At 35.8% G+C, this 14,356-nt stretch overlaps 6 protein-coding genes across 6 annotated transcripts; 4 read left to right on the top strand and 2 right to left on the bottom strand.

The window, feature by feature from the left end:
* Nucleotides 1–154: 154 nt before the first annotated feature.
* On the bottom strand, nt 155–1,840 carry B0P05DRAFT_592524 (uncharacterized protein; the record flags this gene model as incomplete). Its single annotated transcript, XM_051582997.1, has 6 exons — nt 155–301; nt 349–762; nt 813–1,052; nt 1,101–1,413; nt 1,457–1,662; nt 1,709–1,840. 6 exons carry the CDS (start codon nt 1,838–1,840, stop codon nt 155–157), a joined length of 1,452 nt encoding a protein of 483 aa, XP_051429328.1.
* A 394-nt stretch (nt 1,841–2,234) lies between these two features.
* Nucleotides 2,235–4,556, top strand: B0P05DRAFT_565433 (uncharacterized protein). Its single transcript, XM_051580956.1, has 3 exons — nt 2,235–2,616; nt 2,663–3,060; nt 3,112–4,556. The coding sequence occupies exons 1-3, from the start codon at nt 2,337–2,339 to the stop codon at nt 4,516–4,518; spliced, it is 2,085 nt and encodes a 694-aa protein (XP_051429327.1). The 5' UTR covers nt 2,235–2,336; the 3' UTR covers nt 4,519–4,556.
* A 44-nt stretch (nt 4,557–4,600) lies between these two features.
* On the top strand, nt 4,601–6,810 carry B0P05DRAFT_601010 (uncharacterized protein). The gene is made up of 10 exons (XM_051583244.1): nt 4,601–4,929; nt 4,979–4,988; nt 5,032–5,148; nt 5,195–5,215; nt 5,260–5,550; nt 5,602–5,648; nt 5,702–5,764; nt 5,814–5,955; nt 6,002–6,152; nt 6,198–6,810. The coding sequence occupies exons 1-10, from the start codon at nt 4,615–4,617 to the stop codon at nt 6,793–6,795; spliced, it is 1,755 nt and encodes a 584-aa protein (XP_051429326.1). The 5' UTR covers nt 4,601–4,614; the 3' UTR covers nt 6,796–6,810.
* Nucleotides 6,811–9,181, bottom strand: B0P05DRAFT_565418 (glycosyl hydrolase family 47-domain-containing protein). The gene is made up of 8 exons (XM_051580955.1): nt 8,767–9,181; nt 8,359–8,713; nt 8,199–8,304; nt 8,037–8,145; nt 7,951–7,991; nt 7,844–7,901; nt 7,670–7,791; nt 6,811–7,622 (listed from the first exon to the last, which is right to left on the bottom strand). Exons 1-8 carry the CDS (start codon nt 9,140–9,142, stop codon nt 7,149–7,151), a joined length of 1,641 nt encoding a protein of 546 aa, XP_051429325.1. The 5' UTR covers nt 9,143–9,181; the 3' UTR covers nt 6,811–7,148.
* Nucleotides 9,182–10,131: 950 nt separating this feature from the next.
* On the top strand, nt 10,132–10,865 carry B0P05DRAFT_565414 (uncharacterized protein). The gene has a single exon (XM_051580954.1). The coding sequence runs from the start codon at nt 10,337–10,339 to the stop codon at nt 10,619–10,621; it is 285 nt and encodes a 94-aa protein (XP_051429324.1). The 5' UTR covers nt 10,132–10,336; the 3' UTR covers nt 10,622–10,865.
* Nucleotides 10,866–13,286: 2,421 nt separating this feature from the next.
* Nucleotides 13,287–13,553, top strand: B0P05DRAFT_447866 (uncharacterized protein; the record flags this gene model as incomplete). The annotated part of the gene is made up of 1 exon (XM_051573836.1): nt 13,287–13,553. A coding segment is annotated over one exon (267 nt), but the record flags the coding sequence as incomplete, so codon positions are not given.
* Between the last annotated feature and the right edge of the window lie 803 nt (nt 13,554–14,356).

Here is a 14,356-nt window from a genome sequence, read left to right as displayed (position 1 = left end):
TCAATTCCAGAGGTATCCTGTATGTTATCAGGTGCTATTTTGGGCATTCAACAAGCCTGACTATGTATAAATAGACTTTACGCTCTCCTTGTTTGGTTATACAATCTCGCGTACTCAGTGATTGCACAACATAAATGGTAAACAATAATGTTTATTAGATCTTTGAACTTAAACTGTTAGTTATCTTGCGTTTGGCTCCGGCTTCAAGAGGAGAAAGTCGATCGAGATCAAACAAATATAACTCATCTTGATCTGGATATTGATTTAACGCAACTTTGACTGTATAATCAACTCTTAGTTCCTAAGAAACGTCAAAAAGTAGTTCTTATTTCGATCTTTGTTCCTTACTTCAAAGCTTTTGATATGAACAGAGCAAATAGGACAATGCCAAAGTTTGATTTCCGCATGTTGATCAAAAAACGGAACTGCATCAAAGCAAGTACGATGTCGACAATGAATACTCGTTGTAGGATGCTTTATTCGAGTCTTGGTGACAGCATCTAAGAGAGAAATAATTTCTACAAAGTCTTCTTGATCGTATTCCTCTTCGCTTGATGTCTCTACTGCTGCATAACCATTATTGTCGAGATAGGCCATAAAGGCAGCTTCCGCATTTTTTAATTTGTCTTGTATATTTTCTGCCTTGTGGTATTCTTTTAACAGATCAATGGCCGTTTGCTGGGCCTTTAATGGAGAAGTACTTTTCCGAATACCACGAGCAATGCAGCCTGTCATGGTCTGTAAATAAAGCTCGCATACAAGCTACAAGCATGTAAGTCATCGATCTATATCAATGCGTATATACACTATACTTGTTCTGTAGACTTTTTTGCCACACAAGAGAAGGATATGTGACTGATGTTGTGCTCATTGTTATCTACCAATTCAACTTGAAGTGTCATAATATTTCTGTTTGAGTTGGGTTTAGAATTTTCTGTACCACCATGCAAATTGAATGCATGATTTAATGTAAACCTCGAGCTTTTACTAGAGAGGCAATAAATCAAACTTTCTGTTATATCGATATGCATAAATCCTTCTGCCACTAATTTCTATCAAGCAAGATGTATCAACAAATAGTTGATTTTAATGGGACTTACTTTTTGTCTATCATTCCAAATTTCGTATGAATCAAGACGTAAAGAAGTACATTGTGGCTTTATCAAAGTCCGTGTTGAATTCCAAAAGCATAAATGATATTCCTTTTGGTCTTCTTGATGATAGCGAGCTATGTGTATTCGTTCCATTGATTTTTTGAGTACTGAAATAGGAATATCAACAGAACAAGTAGGATTATCTTGATCTTGCCAGTCAACATCTATTCGATATACTTCATCTAATCGATCATACACTTCTGTTGTTGGCACTGAATCATAAGCCAAAGGATCTAGTCTTCCTGTTTGTTTTTCCCGACTTTTTATTATTAGTGTTACTGCTATTATTTTATCAACCTTACCATTCTCGATAATCTGCATAAGCAACATTCTTAGCTCTACATGCAGGATAGCCCGGGTAGATTGTGTGTAAAAGATATTCAGCCAATTCATGAGTTTGCAAGGATTCAATGTCAGGTTCTTTATCATGAGTCAATCGGTGGCTTGACAAGTAGCTATAAATTTCTTCCAATTTGCGCTTTCGTAAACGAAATAGACTAATGGGAATCTAAAGATATATTTATATCCGCTGTCATCATACACTTGGGACTTACAATGCCTTGATCTGTGACATTCTTCAATTGTCTGAGTCCTGCAAGTTGGCCTAATTCTCGGGATTGTTGAGCTATAAGAATATTCGGTTTTTGCCGTAATCTTCTTCTCTTGTAAGAAGTAATGTTTATCATGCTCTAATTAAATAAAAAAAAAAAAGTAAAGAAAAAATGAATATTAAGAAATACAATTTCATTTGTTCTTAATTGTCTTAGATCAGTGACTGGCTTAGATATTGATTTTGTTGTCTAGTTTGCATTGTCTAAAAACATTTGATGTAGTACCAAACGATAATCATTTGTCTAACAAACAAATCTATTTATTTCTGAGATTTGTGATTGTTTGATCTAATTCAGCTTTGATTCCAATTCAAACAACGATGATTGGGCAATTACGTTATTTTCTGCTCTTATTTTCAAGTGCTAAAGATGGAGAAGACTGTGAAAGGAAAAAAAAAAAATAGGCCTCCGCAAAAGTGTAATTTGTTCTAATTACAAGTCAGCATCACTGGTCCCTAAAAAAAAAAACGCGCTTTCTTTTTTTCTTCTTCTTTTTTCTTCTCTCAACTTTGAATAGTTCATAAACAAGAAATAATATCCACCCCTCTCTCTTTTTTTCTTTTTTTTTCATATGATTACCAGCACAACTATTACCACTAATACGAATAATACTACGACAGATGATATTATGACCTTATCATCAATGACACCTTCCTCTCCTACTTCTATTGCTGAAACATTATCCCAAATGCCTGAACTTCAACTCAGTATCAATGATTTGTTGCACCCTACAGAATCAGCTGAGAATTTGTTAGAGTCGTTATCTACTGAGCAATTAGATATCATTGAACAAGCAGTGATTAAAATAAAAGAACGCAAGCTTGGAAGCACGCAGGCAACCAAAGAAGATGGTAAAAGACACATTTTTCTTATTTGTCTAATTAACATCTATGATAGCCTATAAGAACAATGACTGGAATCTATCTATGGTTGCTCAATCGTTAGCAGAAGCGATATCAGCATCAAATCAAGAATCAAGCAACAACTCTGATGACCCACAATCTGTCATGGACACAACACCAACACCAACACCATCAACACCATCATCCAAATCAAAACTTGTACAAAAGACCCCAAATGGCTCTAAAGCATCAGCCAAGCCACCCACTACAACAGCGCCATCCACTTCGCCTTTCTTATCCAATCATGAACCTACGACTGAATTGAGAGAAGGTGTTGAATGGGTCAGTTTTGTTTATTCACATCATCGCACCTTGCGTAGATATTGTATTCGTACCGACCTTGATAAAGTGGACACCAGTTTATTAGATGAGAAATTTAAAAAGGAAAATTGTGTAAGTTCCGAAAAAAAAAAATCCCTTCTCTCTAAACGGTGATATGAATAGGTGTATCCTAGAGCTAATCTGCCTAGAGAGACATATCGCGGCAATCGTTGGTCATATGAGACAGAGTGTAATTTGTTGGGATGGAAATTGGCATATTTGAATTTAGAAGAAATTGCAGGAAAAAGAGGATTAATTCAACGTGCTGTGGATTCTTATCGTAACCGATATCCAAGCATGCGATCACGACGTGTAGCTAGACAAGAAAAGCTACTTAAGGGGACACTACGCAAACGTAAACATCGTGAAATATCCAATACAAATCCAGATGACGAAGATCAAAGCAACAAATCAACCAAAACACAGCATGAACACACTGAAAAGACACCTAAGACTATTTTGATTGAAGAAATTGGATCAACATCTAAATGTCGTATTCGAATCAACATTGAGTCTGTCGTATTAGATGCAATTGATATGGCATTTAGAAAAAACAACTGCGTATTTCCAAGAGCCATCCTTATTACACCAGACATGCCTAATTTAAGTCAGCGCCGATTAGATGAAATCAAATGTAATGAAATTGGCTGGAAATTAGCTTGGTTAAACCCTCGCCAGCTAGCCAATAAAAAAAACTTGTTGCAACGTGCTTTGGATACTTATCGAAATCAGTTTGCACCTGATTTAAAGCCACGTAAATATGCATCTCGTGTTCCTCCTGCACCTCCTGCCCCCAAGAAGGAACAAGTCCCCAAAGAAGCTAATGAAGAAACGACTCAGCAGCAAGAAAAAATACTGCTAACTGCTGAAGCACTGGCAGAACAACAAAAAGAATTTACTAATGAATCACCCGCAGCCCGTCGAGACTCTACAGCAGGTCAATCATGTTATTCAGGGACCACAGTAACGCTTGATTTTCATGATTATTGTTTCTCCCCACCACCTGAAGAAGACGCCGATATGGCATGCGAAGAAGATACCACCACAACCACCACAACCACCACAACCACTTTGCATGACTTATCGACTGCTGCTAATAGTCCTATTTTTCCTCCTACTTCTGCTATTTTTGACGAATTAATACTGGCTACGATGTCGAATGGCAAAGATATGCTTCTTGGTAACAGTGATAGCCTTTTAGCTAGCGGTAGTACTAGCAGCATGGATGAAAGCACTTCGTCTTATCAGACTACTCCTAGTCCACAAGCCTTGTTCACTTTGAGTGAAATGTATCAACAAGCATTCCTCATGAGCTCATCATCTGATGGTACACCCAATGACAGCTTACTAGATAATAGCAACACCAACAAGGAAAATATGTTCTTAATGACGGATGAGACAGAAAATAGTCATGTCATTGATTTAATCACTAAATTTGGAACCGTCGATGCAGGCATAGGCAGCTTCACTAACACAAGCACAACCCATACTTCGACAACTGATTCTTCTTTATTGGGTCAATTATTTTAAATGTGCAATAAAATAGACAGTTAGTAACCTTGTGATAAGTTTTTCCCGCCTATTTTATGATCACATTTCTTCATTTTTTATTCTTTTATCTTTTTAATGTCAATTGAACTGGACCTTCCTAGTTGTTCATTGTTGGCTGCTCTATGCGTTGCTATTGCAGTGATCGTCTTGAAATACAGTAATCAACCTGACACTCATCCTCGTATGTTATGTTATCAAAGCGAATTCTATCCTGCTTCATGCTCTGGTGAAAGTGCTATTATCAGATCAAAATTGTATCCTAAAGGGCCTCCATCTCTGTCGACAATTGAAACTCTAAGCGGTTTTTATCACACTTGCTTATCGAGAAACAAAGAAGGAAAGCAACTGTTTCTTGGAGCACGAGCCAATAGACAGAGCACCATTCTTTGGGTAAGAACTGAACGAAAAACTTTATTTACTAAAACTTAAAATGATAAAGCATAGCTATGGAAAGTATATTTCTTCAATGCAATTTGCTTAACGAATGAATAGATAATGCACTGGAGCGAGTCAAACACATTTACTCTGGCTTGATTTGCAAGACAAACTTAAGACCATGTACAGACAAATCATCTTCATTTTTGGGTATTTATGCATCATGTTCCCCAGGTAATACTAAATCGGTTTCACACCGTATGCTTATATTTTTCTGAAGAGGTTTATATGACCGAAATAGGAAAGTACTCAAAAATTGGTATTATAATAATGACATCTAGACAGCTTGTCATTGGGGTGGCCTTGTGACAGTGCCAATTGCTGCTCAGGCTATATCATCACATATACTCCATGTGATACGGAATGCTGGCTTGAGTGTTTTGATGATCGACGATACTCATTTGGAATTCATTTTGGACCTTATTTTAGGCTCAAGTATTACGCATATTATTGTCATTACTCACGAACAGCAGAGCTACAGGGAAATGGAACCACTTTATGGTATAAAAATCTTTTCTTTGTTTGATCTAGAGAAAATAGGTCAAGAATATGTCATTGAGAGACACAAGAAAATCTGTAAGCCTTTTTTTGTTGTTGATGCACAGACTAACATTTATATATATATAGCACCTGACTCGATTGCGAGTATATACTATTCCAACCCCAAACATAATGTAAGTGCAACAATGACTAGTGAACCATGATCCTTATTACTGTTGTATCCTAGACATTCAGTGATCACACAAATCGACAAGAAGAAAAGTCTTTGGGTGTCGTTTTGACACATAAAGTAAACATCTTATTCTAAAATTTGTTTCTATACTAATCCTCTGCTGTAGAATATAATGTCAGTGATAGGTAAGTTACTTTATAGTTACAGTATATCACTTGACAGAGTACAATTAGCGAGTTATCTTGTTCATTTTCCCTCGAGTCACAAGGCAACACCTAAGGATAGACTTATGCATAGCTATTCAATTGGTATTTCTAGAGTAGATAATACAATGAATAACCTGTATATGCATAGACAACATATTAGGATATGTTTTTGAAGCTGTCATTTGTTATGCAGGTGGTTCTGTTGTATTTGAAGACAAGGTTCTGTTAAATGAATTTAACCTAGACACATCATTAATACTTCCAGCCATTTATGAGTCAAAGCCAACAATTTACGCAAGGTAATGCAGAAAAAATAACATAAAGAACTCACGTTCTAATGTTAGTGGTGGCCCATTTTTGAGACAAATTCAAAAAACAATAGAAAGCAAATACGGTAACTCATTTCTCTATCATCGAGGACTAGATAGAAAATGTCGATATCACAATCAAGGGAAAGTGGTGTCAGACTGTATTTACGATATGCTTGTGTTTAGAGATATTCGACAACGCATGTTTGGAGGCAGTATACGGGTTTTGCTGGTAGAGGATGACGATGCTCCTAAAACTGATATATGTACATTCTATCGGGCTGTTCTAGGTGCTCAAGTCATCAAGACTTTCAGTCGTCCTGAAATGAGCTCAAGTATGGTTGCGACCATTGTCTATGATTATACACATGATAAGCGTGCCATTGGAGCTCCTTTAGCCTGTTCAGAGATCAAGCTGATTGATACGAAAGAATATACTGTAAAAGATGTGCCTCATCCAAGAGGTGAAATCCAAGTACGAGGAAGCCATATCTTTAAAGGCTATTGGAACCACTCAGCATTAAAAGATCAGAACGGTTGGTACTCAACTGGAATGTTGGGAGAACTACTGCCTAATGGCACGCTTATTATGCTTGGTTCAGCTATTCAACAAAATATGGATAATAATAAATAATTTAATTTACAAAATCAAGCTTTCTTTTCTGCCAAAATACGATCCCAATTCCATTGCTTACGGACGAAAGGATGAGCTTCGGTGTTAAAGATAAATTTGTCAAGAGAGATAAAATCTGGGGGCTGAACAGTAAATACAAATACTTGAGTGTCTCTGCAAAAAGGAAGCTTTCCATCGAGTCAATCTGGTTGAATCGAGGATCAAACTCGGAGGCCTCTGGAACCTTTTTATCCTCGTAAAGGTCTTCATCCCTGTCTACGTTTCGAACAACAGCATAAGCACTTTTTGTCTTGCACCACTTTTCAATGGCTTGGTAAATTTCCCATCCATATTCCTAATGTTTTGATGAGTTGCTACATTTTCCAACAATATTGCTGTCGTACCTGGTATTTTTGATCGCCTGTAAGTCGATAGAGAATGAACAAGCTCTCTAATGTCTCAGGGCGGAGGATATAACGTTTGTCGCCAAAATAAAGAGAGGATGGTCTGTTTCGTGGAGGTGAGAGTTGATAGTCCATCAAGTATTCTAGTTTTTCTTCTTCTTTTTTAATGCTTGATATGTTCATCTTTTCCTCGATAAGAGGATTGGTCATGTCAGGCTCATACCACCAATCTCGAGACTTGGATAGTTCTGATTTTGTCTTATTGAATGTCAATGGATTGTAAGGTTCAGTTTTAGTAATGACCCAACTATCAGGCGCTAATCCAGTCTTTGTTGTACGATACATAAACACACAAGTCTCCAAGAGTCCTTTTGCAATATCCATGTCTTCTGGTTCATTGAATGTCTTAGCTCCCATAGCGAGCATACCAGGTACAAAACAAGTCTGCAATAAAGGAGTGAATATTCTTATATTTTTAAGTGACCCCATACCAAATGATCCATGGAATTTAAGTGTGTCATTTCTTGGGTATCAAAAGGTGGGAGCATCAGCATATCATAACCAGGTACTTGACGAAGCATATATCGTTTCATGCTTTTAACAGAGTCTTGGTCTATACAGTATATGAGCACATGTACACATTCCGCATGAAACAAATTACATACACATTCTTCCATATTGGGGCACAGTACCATCTACTAAAAGATATTCTTTCAAAAAGTACTACATTGTCTTTTTGTTAGAAATTCATTCAATCAAAAGATAAATGTACCTCGAAGGCAGAATCACCCATGGCACCAAATGTAGAAAGAGCTTGTTTGTTTAAGTAATCCATCTTTTTTATGTTATATAACTTACTATCTAAGAATCGACCTTCTTCTGTATTAAGGGCAGTAGGATATAACCCTTTAATATACAGTCCATGTTCATACCCCATATTATCAAGGAAATTTGTAATTTCTTGTGCCTGAAAACAAAAAAAAAATGAATGGTTTTTGCTTTGTCAAATGATTTGTGTACCTTTTGACCATAAATTGGGTTTCCTGTAAGCTGAGATAGCATCATAAATTCTAATTGAACAGTTCCGACTTCAGCAATCAAGGTTCGGTCATTATCGGGCTCTTTTCTATTAATATACATGCATTACTGTCTGTTTCTGAGTTGAGAAAAAAAAACTTACAAAACTGGGTTCCAATAATGGTGGGGTAAGCCAGAAGGTGTATCAAAAGCAGGCAAAAGCTCTTGTGCTAATTTTTCGGCCTTCTGAAGCAAAACATCATTCTTTCTCTCACTGAGTTCATAAGCACTAATAAAACCGCCCAAGTAACGAATGATGGTTTCGAAGACGCTGATATTATCATTGACTTTGAAGTTGATCTTGTTGATCCGGGGTAATACGCTTTGAAATTCTTCATGAAGTTCCATCACAGCAAGTGTGCTTAGGGCGTCAACCATGGTTGCACCCCATCCGCCAAAAGGATCTTTAGACTTGTTAGAGAGTGGTTTTAGTTCATCATGTCCAAATGCATATTTTTCTATAGACTATTTTTAACAATCCATATTCATTTACATTCATTTAACACATTACTGTATCCAGACCATCCATGCACAAAAGACTGTTTGATAGCTTTTCTTCTTCTTTCTCTCAATTTGGTAAATGCCAATGGCTCCTTCTTAAAGTCGTGTTGGAGTTTAGGAAGTTTGGATAAATATCCACCAAAACCCAGCAAGATGGATTGCTTTTTAGGCGGCTGTATTTTCTTCATTGGCTCTTGTTCAAATGAATTAGTTAAAGGACGCTGATGATCAATAATTGTATCGACCTCTTTCAAGGAAACAGTGGCTGTAGACAATGATGATGGGTTTGTTATAACCCATATTTGACCTAATACTAAAACAACAGAAAGTACGAGAAGAATGACTCGCCACTTCTTTGGTATTCTTGTAGTATAGGATAGCACCATTTCCACGCTTTGTTTTGTAATTAAAAAAAAAGAAAAATAAAGAACTTCTTTCCCCTTTTGACCTTTTTTATTTGGTTTTCTCCTATTTTTAGCCTATAGGCAAAGGTCAAAGTCCATAGTGTAACATTCATTAACACATTAAAGTAACTTATTGGCTAAAATACAACAGACTTTTGCTTGAGATGCACACATATGCTGTGCTCAGGGTGTCAATTTACTGCCTTTGAATTTTATTGGTCTTGAAAGAAACAGTCGTTCTAGAGATTCAAGTTCATATATGAGCAAAAAAAAAAAGAGGGAAAGAGATACAGATAATCGCATCTTGAATAAAATTCAGAATACTGGTTTGTTTGCCTGTTCCTATCTTTAATAAAATGACTATGAACCCTCTCTTTTTTTTAAGGTTCTATAGGTTTAGTTGAAAAAAAAAAAAGAAAAGGATTGAGATATAAAGCAAAAAGATTTCATACGGTATCTTGATTTACTGCTTTTAAAATTAATTTTGAAGCAACGACTCTTTTTTTGCTTTTGTCCAAATGTTTATTATACATACTATAAAAGTAAATTTCATTGTTATTTAATTCATGAAAAGAAAGAAATCGATAAAACAAAAAACTTGTTCTCTCTTTTTCTCTTTTGTTTATAATACGAGATGGGCAGTTCAATCTCAAAAGCTAAGACATCTAACATTCAATCTAACCCCAGCCGTAAAAGCGACTTTCTTACCACATTTTCAGCATCCACAGCATCATCCAATGGAACTTTAGTTGAAGAGAAAGTATTGTTTGAACCTGCAATGAACACAAATAAGCAAGACCCCATAAAAAAAAGGTCTTCTATCTTACCTAACCATCAATTCTTTAATCAACTTTTGGGCAATAAACAAAAAAAGGGCACAAGACATTTACAGCGTCAGTTTGCTCCCTCTTTTAGAAAGAAACCGAACTATAGAAATAAACAAAAGAAGTCTGCTGTGACTAAAAGTATTATTGGAAAACCTACTAATTTTAAGGTAGTATTCTCAAGAAAGATGCATTTTATACTGAAACACTAATCTAAATTATGCATATAGCACCTTACTTCGGCAAGAGGACAATTGATTGTAGATGATCTGAATGAAGACGAGGTATGTCTTAGATACGGCCATTTCTTTATTTAATCATTTTTTAATAGGCTGCCTTGCTTGCCACTCAAATGATTGCTGTAGCCTCTTTAATTAAACCTCTGGCCACACATGAAGGTTTTCAAGAAAAGCCTAAATCGCCGCCTATGATCCCGCCTAGAACTTCCTCATATAGCAACTCTAGCTATCTACAAGATTTCCCTACACCTCCTTTCAGACAAAAAAAGATGCCTGTTTCTTCACTGAAAAAACCCATGAAGACCGAAATCAAATATGCTTCTATCAACAAATCATCTGTAGGACGTACTAAGCGTGTGTATCGCAATAGCAACACGCTAAGACAAAAGAAAAACTAAAGACCATATCTATCCCACTGCAATTGGGAAAGATCGAAACTTCTATTTTTTCTGTTTGATGTGAATGAACTCCCCACCCCTTTCATTGATTATCTTATTTTACATATGTACATATATATATATTTATTATGTATAGCTTCCCCTTCTTATACAATAATTTCTAATGTTCTACTCTAATATTAAAGTATTTATTAGTGTCATTACTACTATTACTACCTCATTCTTTGACATTTTTGTATACGTGATTTTTTAATTTTGATAAGTTTATAACCACATAACATAACATATGTTGATCAATATCCTCCTTGCTTATATCATATCATGTTTTATAATACACATACTCAGTCATATCCTATTAGTAGAGGGCCTTTCTTTTTTAAAGGAAAGTTAGATGAGTTATGCGCATTGATTCAGGGCTAAAATAATCAACCCCTTTTTTTTACAGTACAAAACATTTTTTAGTTATTCATTATTAAATTATTACTATCAAAGTTTCAATATGGGAGAAAAATCACTTATAAAAGAAGCTCAAAGTATACAAAAAAAAAAGAAAAGGACATAGATCAAAGTCATGAAGCTAACTTCTATTGCCATCTTTACTTTATCAATGACAGCTGCTTTTACTCATGCTGCTTCATTTGAGCCTCATGCCAATTCCCGGTAATATTCTTAATAACGTTTGCACATCATACACTAATATACTTATAAGCAATATTGAACAAGTCACTGCAAAGCGCTCTTTGTATTCTCGTAAAGCGATTGAAAAAAGAGTGAAAGGCGAAAGCAAGTCATCAGAAGAAGAATTTGAGAAATTGCTCAAAGAGTTTGTTGCAAAGATTGAGAAAAATAAAGCATCCAAAGCCGCAACCCCACCTACCACTGCTGAAACCGCAACTCCTGTTGCTGCTGCTCCTACTAGTCCATCCGTGGCTCAGCCTCCTCCTCCTTCTGTTATTCCTGCTGCTGGTGCTGGTGCTGGTGCTGGTGCTGGTGCTGCTCCTGTTGCTCCTGCACCTGTCAATACCGTCGCTCCTGTACCTGATACAGCCGCAGCCTCTGCGCCACCCACCTCGGCAACCACTGCTCCTGCAAAAAAGCCCAAGAAAGGTGATGATGACGATGATGACAATGATAAGGAGGAAGAAGAAAAGGACGATGACGACGATAAGAAAGAAAGCTCTGGAGATGACGACGAAGAGAAAGAAAATGATGACAATGATAAAGAAGAAGACAATGACGACAATGATAATGAAGGTAATGAGACACTAGCAAAAAGACAAAGTGAGAAAAATGATACTGACAAGAACAATGAAAAACAATCTAATTCTGAAGAGGATGAATCTGAATCTCCAGACAAAGAGGAAGATGAAGCTTAGACATGTTTATTGGCAATGCATATCTTCTTTGTTTATTAATTTTATTTTATTACATTCATCGCATGCATGTTTTTTTTTTCTATTTCGTTCATACAATAAATTAAACAAATTTGGTATTTTAATATTTTTTGTTCTTTTGCATATCGAGTATCTCTTGAATTAACGATATATCGGACCGAAATTATTACCGGTAGCTTATTTGATCTTCGGATTGAAATCGTGCCTATACCCTGGCATGACGAATTTTATTACAAACTACTTTTCTATCCACAAATAAGTAGAGTGATGCAGTAACTTGTGTATAGCTTAATGCAATGGATTGTTCAATTTACCGGGAATAGAACACAAAGCATGCGAGATGATTCGAATTGTTCTTTTTTTTTTTTTGACAGAAAAAAAGCGGTTCTATATAACTCTTTCTCTTTCGCATTGCATGCTTTCTTATAAACCTATAGCCAATGAGGTTAGAGAATTGGGTCACTACTGCTACTGCATTAACAAAATGAAATAAAAATAGGGGAGAATTTACTTAAAAGTTTTGTTGCTCAGTACCATTGTCAATCTATCTGTTGTTTGTCTTTCTATCTTTATCTCCAAATAAAGACAGACAACTTGGTCTTGTTTGATGTATCCAAACATAGACTGTGCTGTTGCTCGGTGTTATACGGAATTATGTTTGCTTTCTATCTTTTTCTTGGAAATGACATTTATGGCGCCTGAATCATGTATTTTACGTATATAAAAAGACAACTTCTTTTTTCTGGCTATTTACTAAGACTTGACAATTTTCATAGCATTTCTTTTGTCAAATTGTTATGTCTTTGTTCATGCCTTTGACTCCAGAACAATTTCATTCAAAACCTATGGCTATTTCTTCTATCACATCGCCTATTGGTACTGGTACAGCTGAATTAGTACAGTATGACAATAATATGCTATCTACAACATGTCCCTCCCCTTCTTCTTCCACTCAATCAGGCACTGTTTCTCCTCCTCCTCCTCCTCGTTCTTCCACACTTCTCTGCACAAAAACAAATTCTGTGTCTCCTCCTTTAGATGTGTATCCCAATTATTCTTCGTCTTCTTCGTCTTCATCTTCTATATCCGGATCACCTAGCAGCCTCCCTATGGCAGATAAAAAAAACAACTATTCCGGTAGTAAAATGCCTTCTTTGCTTCAACCTTCCATTATGTCCTCGACTTCCTATTTTCATCCGTATCACCATCATCATCATTCCTATACACATAACAATAATCACTGCATTCCGCCATCTACGTCAACACCTCTTTCTTTGGATGAGCGCCGTTTGAGAAATAAGACTGCGTCAGCAAAATACAGGGCGAAAAAAAACCAACAGCATGGTGAAATGAGAGCTACTATATCAAATTTGACAAAAGAAAACGAGCTCTTGATGCGTCAATTAGAACATACTCAGCTAGAGAACAATCATCTAAAGGCAACTTGCGATAGATTGCGTGGAAGGATTATGGCTCAAAAGATCTTGAAGCAATATTTGGTTGAAAGCGAACAACAGCAACAAAATTGCTCAATAGGATATCATGCATCAAATGCATTTATTGAATCAAGAGGAAGGCTAAAAGAGGCTGACAATAGAAAAGAGTAATCTACCAGGTAACATATATTTATAAAAAAAAAAAAAAAAAAAAAAAAAAAAAAAAAAAAAACGCCTTTTTAATGGCACTATATATTATTGTTAGTACCCAGTCTTTGTTATCATATATATACTCTTCTTTCAATATAGTTCTTTTCTTTCTATTTGTTTGTTTGTCTGTCTTGTGTAACTTCTCAGAACGTAAAGTATTTCTGTATAATACTATAAAAAAAAGCAATGTAGTTTTTCTTCAGGCATGTTATTTTTTCTTGGATAAAAAAAAACTTCATGCATTTGAATACTGAAGTTTATCGCTATATGCTTATAGAAGGAATACAGCTTGCATTTATGTTTCTTGCCATGAACTTAAGACCAATGTGACAATTAAGGCTATGAATTTATCTATTATTATTTTTCTCCTTTGAACAGAATACGCCACGCCTAATATGCATTCTCGCAGAAGAATTTGAACTTTCAATAACACGCATTTGTTTTCATCGTAAGTGTAAAATGTGTTTTATTTACATTTGAAATCAATCAAAGAAACAAAAAGAAGTAATTGAGCCATATCGCCATTACAGTTTCTCCGAACAGACATATTGAAATCGATGACGAAGCAATAACTCTACTCTAGACATAAACTACATGTAAATGTTAATTAGCCACAAGATAAACTCTTCTCTTTTTCGTGTTGCACTCTTGATATTCCTTTTTTTATTTGACTTGGTTGTATATGCATCAAAACG

This window comes from Gilbertella persicaria (genome assembly GCF_025201335.1).
Source record: "Gilbertella persicaria strain CBS 190.32 chromosome Unknown B0P05scaffold_80, whole genome shotgun sequence".
Taxonomy (NCBI): Eukaryota; Fungi; Mucoromycota; class Mucoromycetes; order Mucorales; family Choanephoraceae; genus Gilbertella; species Gilbertella persicaria.
Note: the sequence above shows the minus strand (reverse complement) of the source record. Positions and strands in the feature narration are given on the sequence as shown.

Bases quoted from the DNA above. Each gene is read 5' to 3' on its own strand.
- B0P05DRAFT_565418 (XM_051580955.1), bottom strand. From the start codon at position 9,142: ATGGTGCTATCCTATACTACAAGAATACCAAAGAAGTGGCGAGTCATT. The intron at 7,992-8,036 runs GTAAGTTATATA...TAAACAAACAAG, and splicing joins AGAAGGTCGATTCTTAGATA to CTCTTTCTACATTTGGTGCC. The intron at 7,902-7,950 runs GTACATTTATCT...AAGACAATGTAG, and splicing joins TGGGTGATTCTGCCTTCGAG to TACTTTTTGAAAGAATATCT.
- B0P05DRAFT_565433 (XM_051580956.1), top strand. From the start codon at position 2,337: ATGATTACCAGCACAACTATTACCACTAATACGAATAATACTACGACA. The intron at 2,617-2,662 runs GTAAAAGACACA...CATCTATGATAG, and splicing joins GCAGGCAACCAAAGAAGATG to CCTATAAGAACAATGACTGG. The intron at 3,061-3,111 runs GTAAGTTCCGAA...TGATATGAATAG, and splicing joins AATTTAAAAAGGAAAATTGT to GTGTATCCTAGAGCTAATCT.
- B0P05DRAFT_565414 (XM_051580954.1), top strand. From the start codon at position 10,337: ATGATTGCTGTAGCCTCTTTAATTAAACCTCTGGCCACACATGAAGGT.
- B0P05DRAFT_601010 (XM_051583244.1), top strand. From the start codon at position 4,615: ATGTCAATTGAACTGGACCTTCCTAGTTGTTCATTGTTGGCTGCTCTA. The intron at 5,551-5,601 runs GTAAGCCTTTTT...ATATATATATAG, and splicing joins TGAGAGACACAAGAAAATCT to CACCTGACTCGATTGCGAGT. The intron at 5,765-5,813 runs GTAAACATCTTA...CCTCTGCTGTAG, and splicing joins GTGTCGTTTTGACACATAAA to AATATAATGTCAGTGATAGG.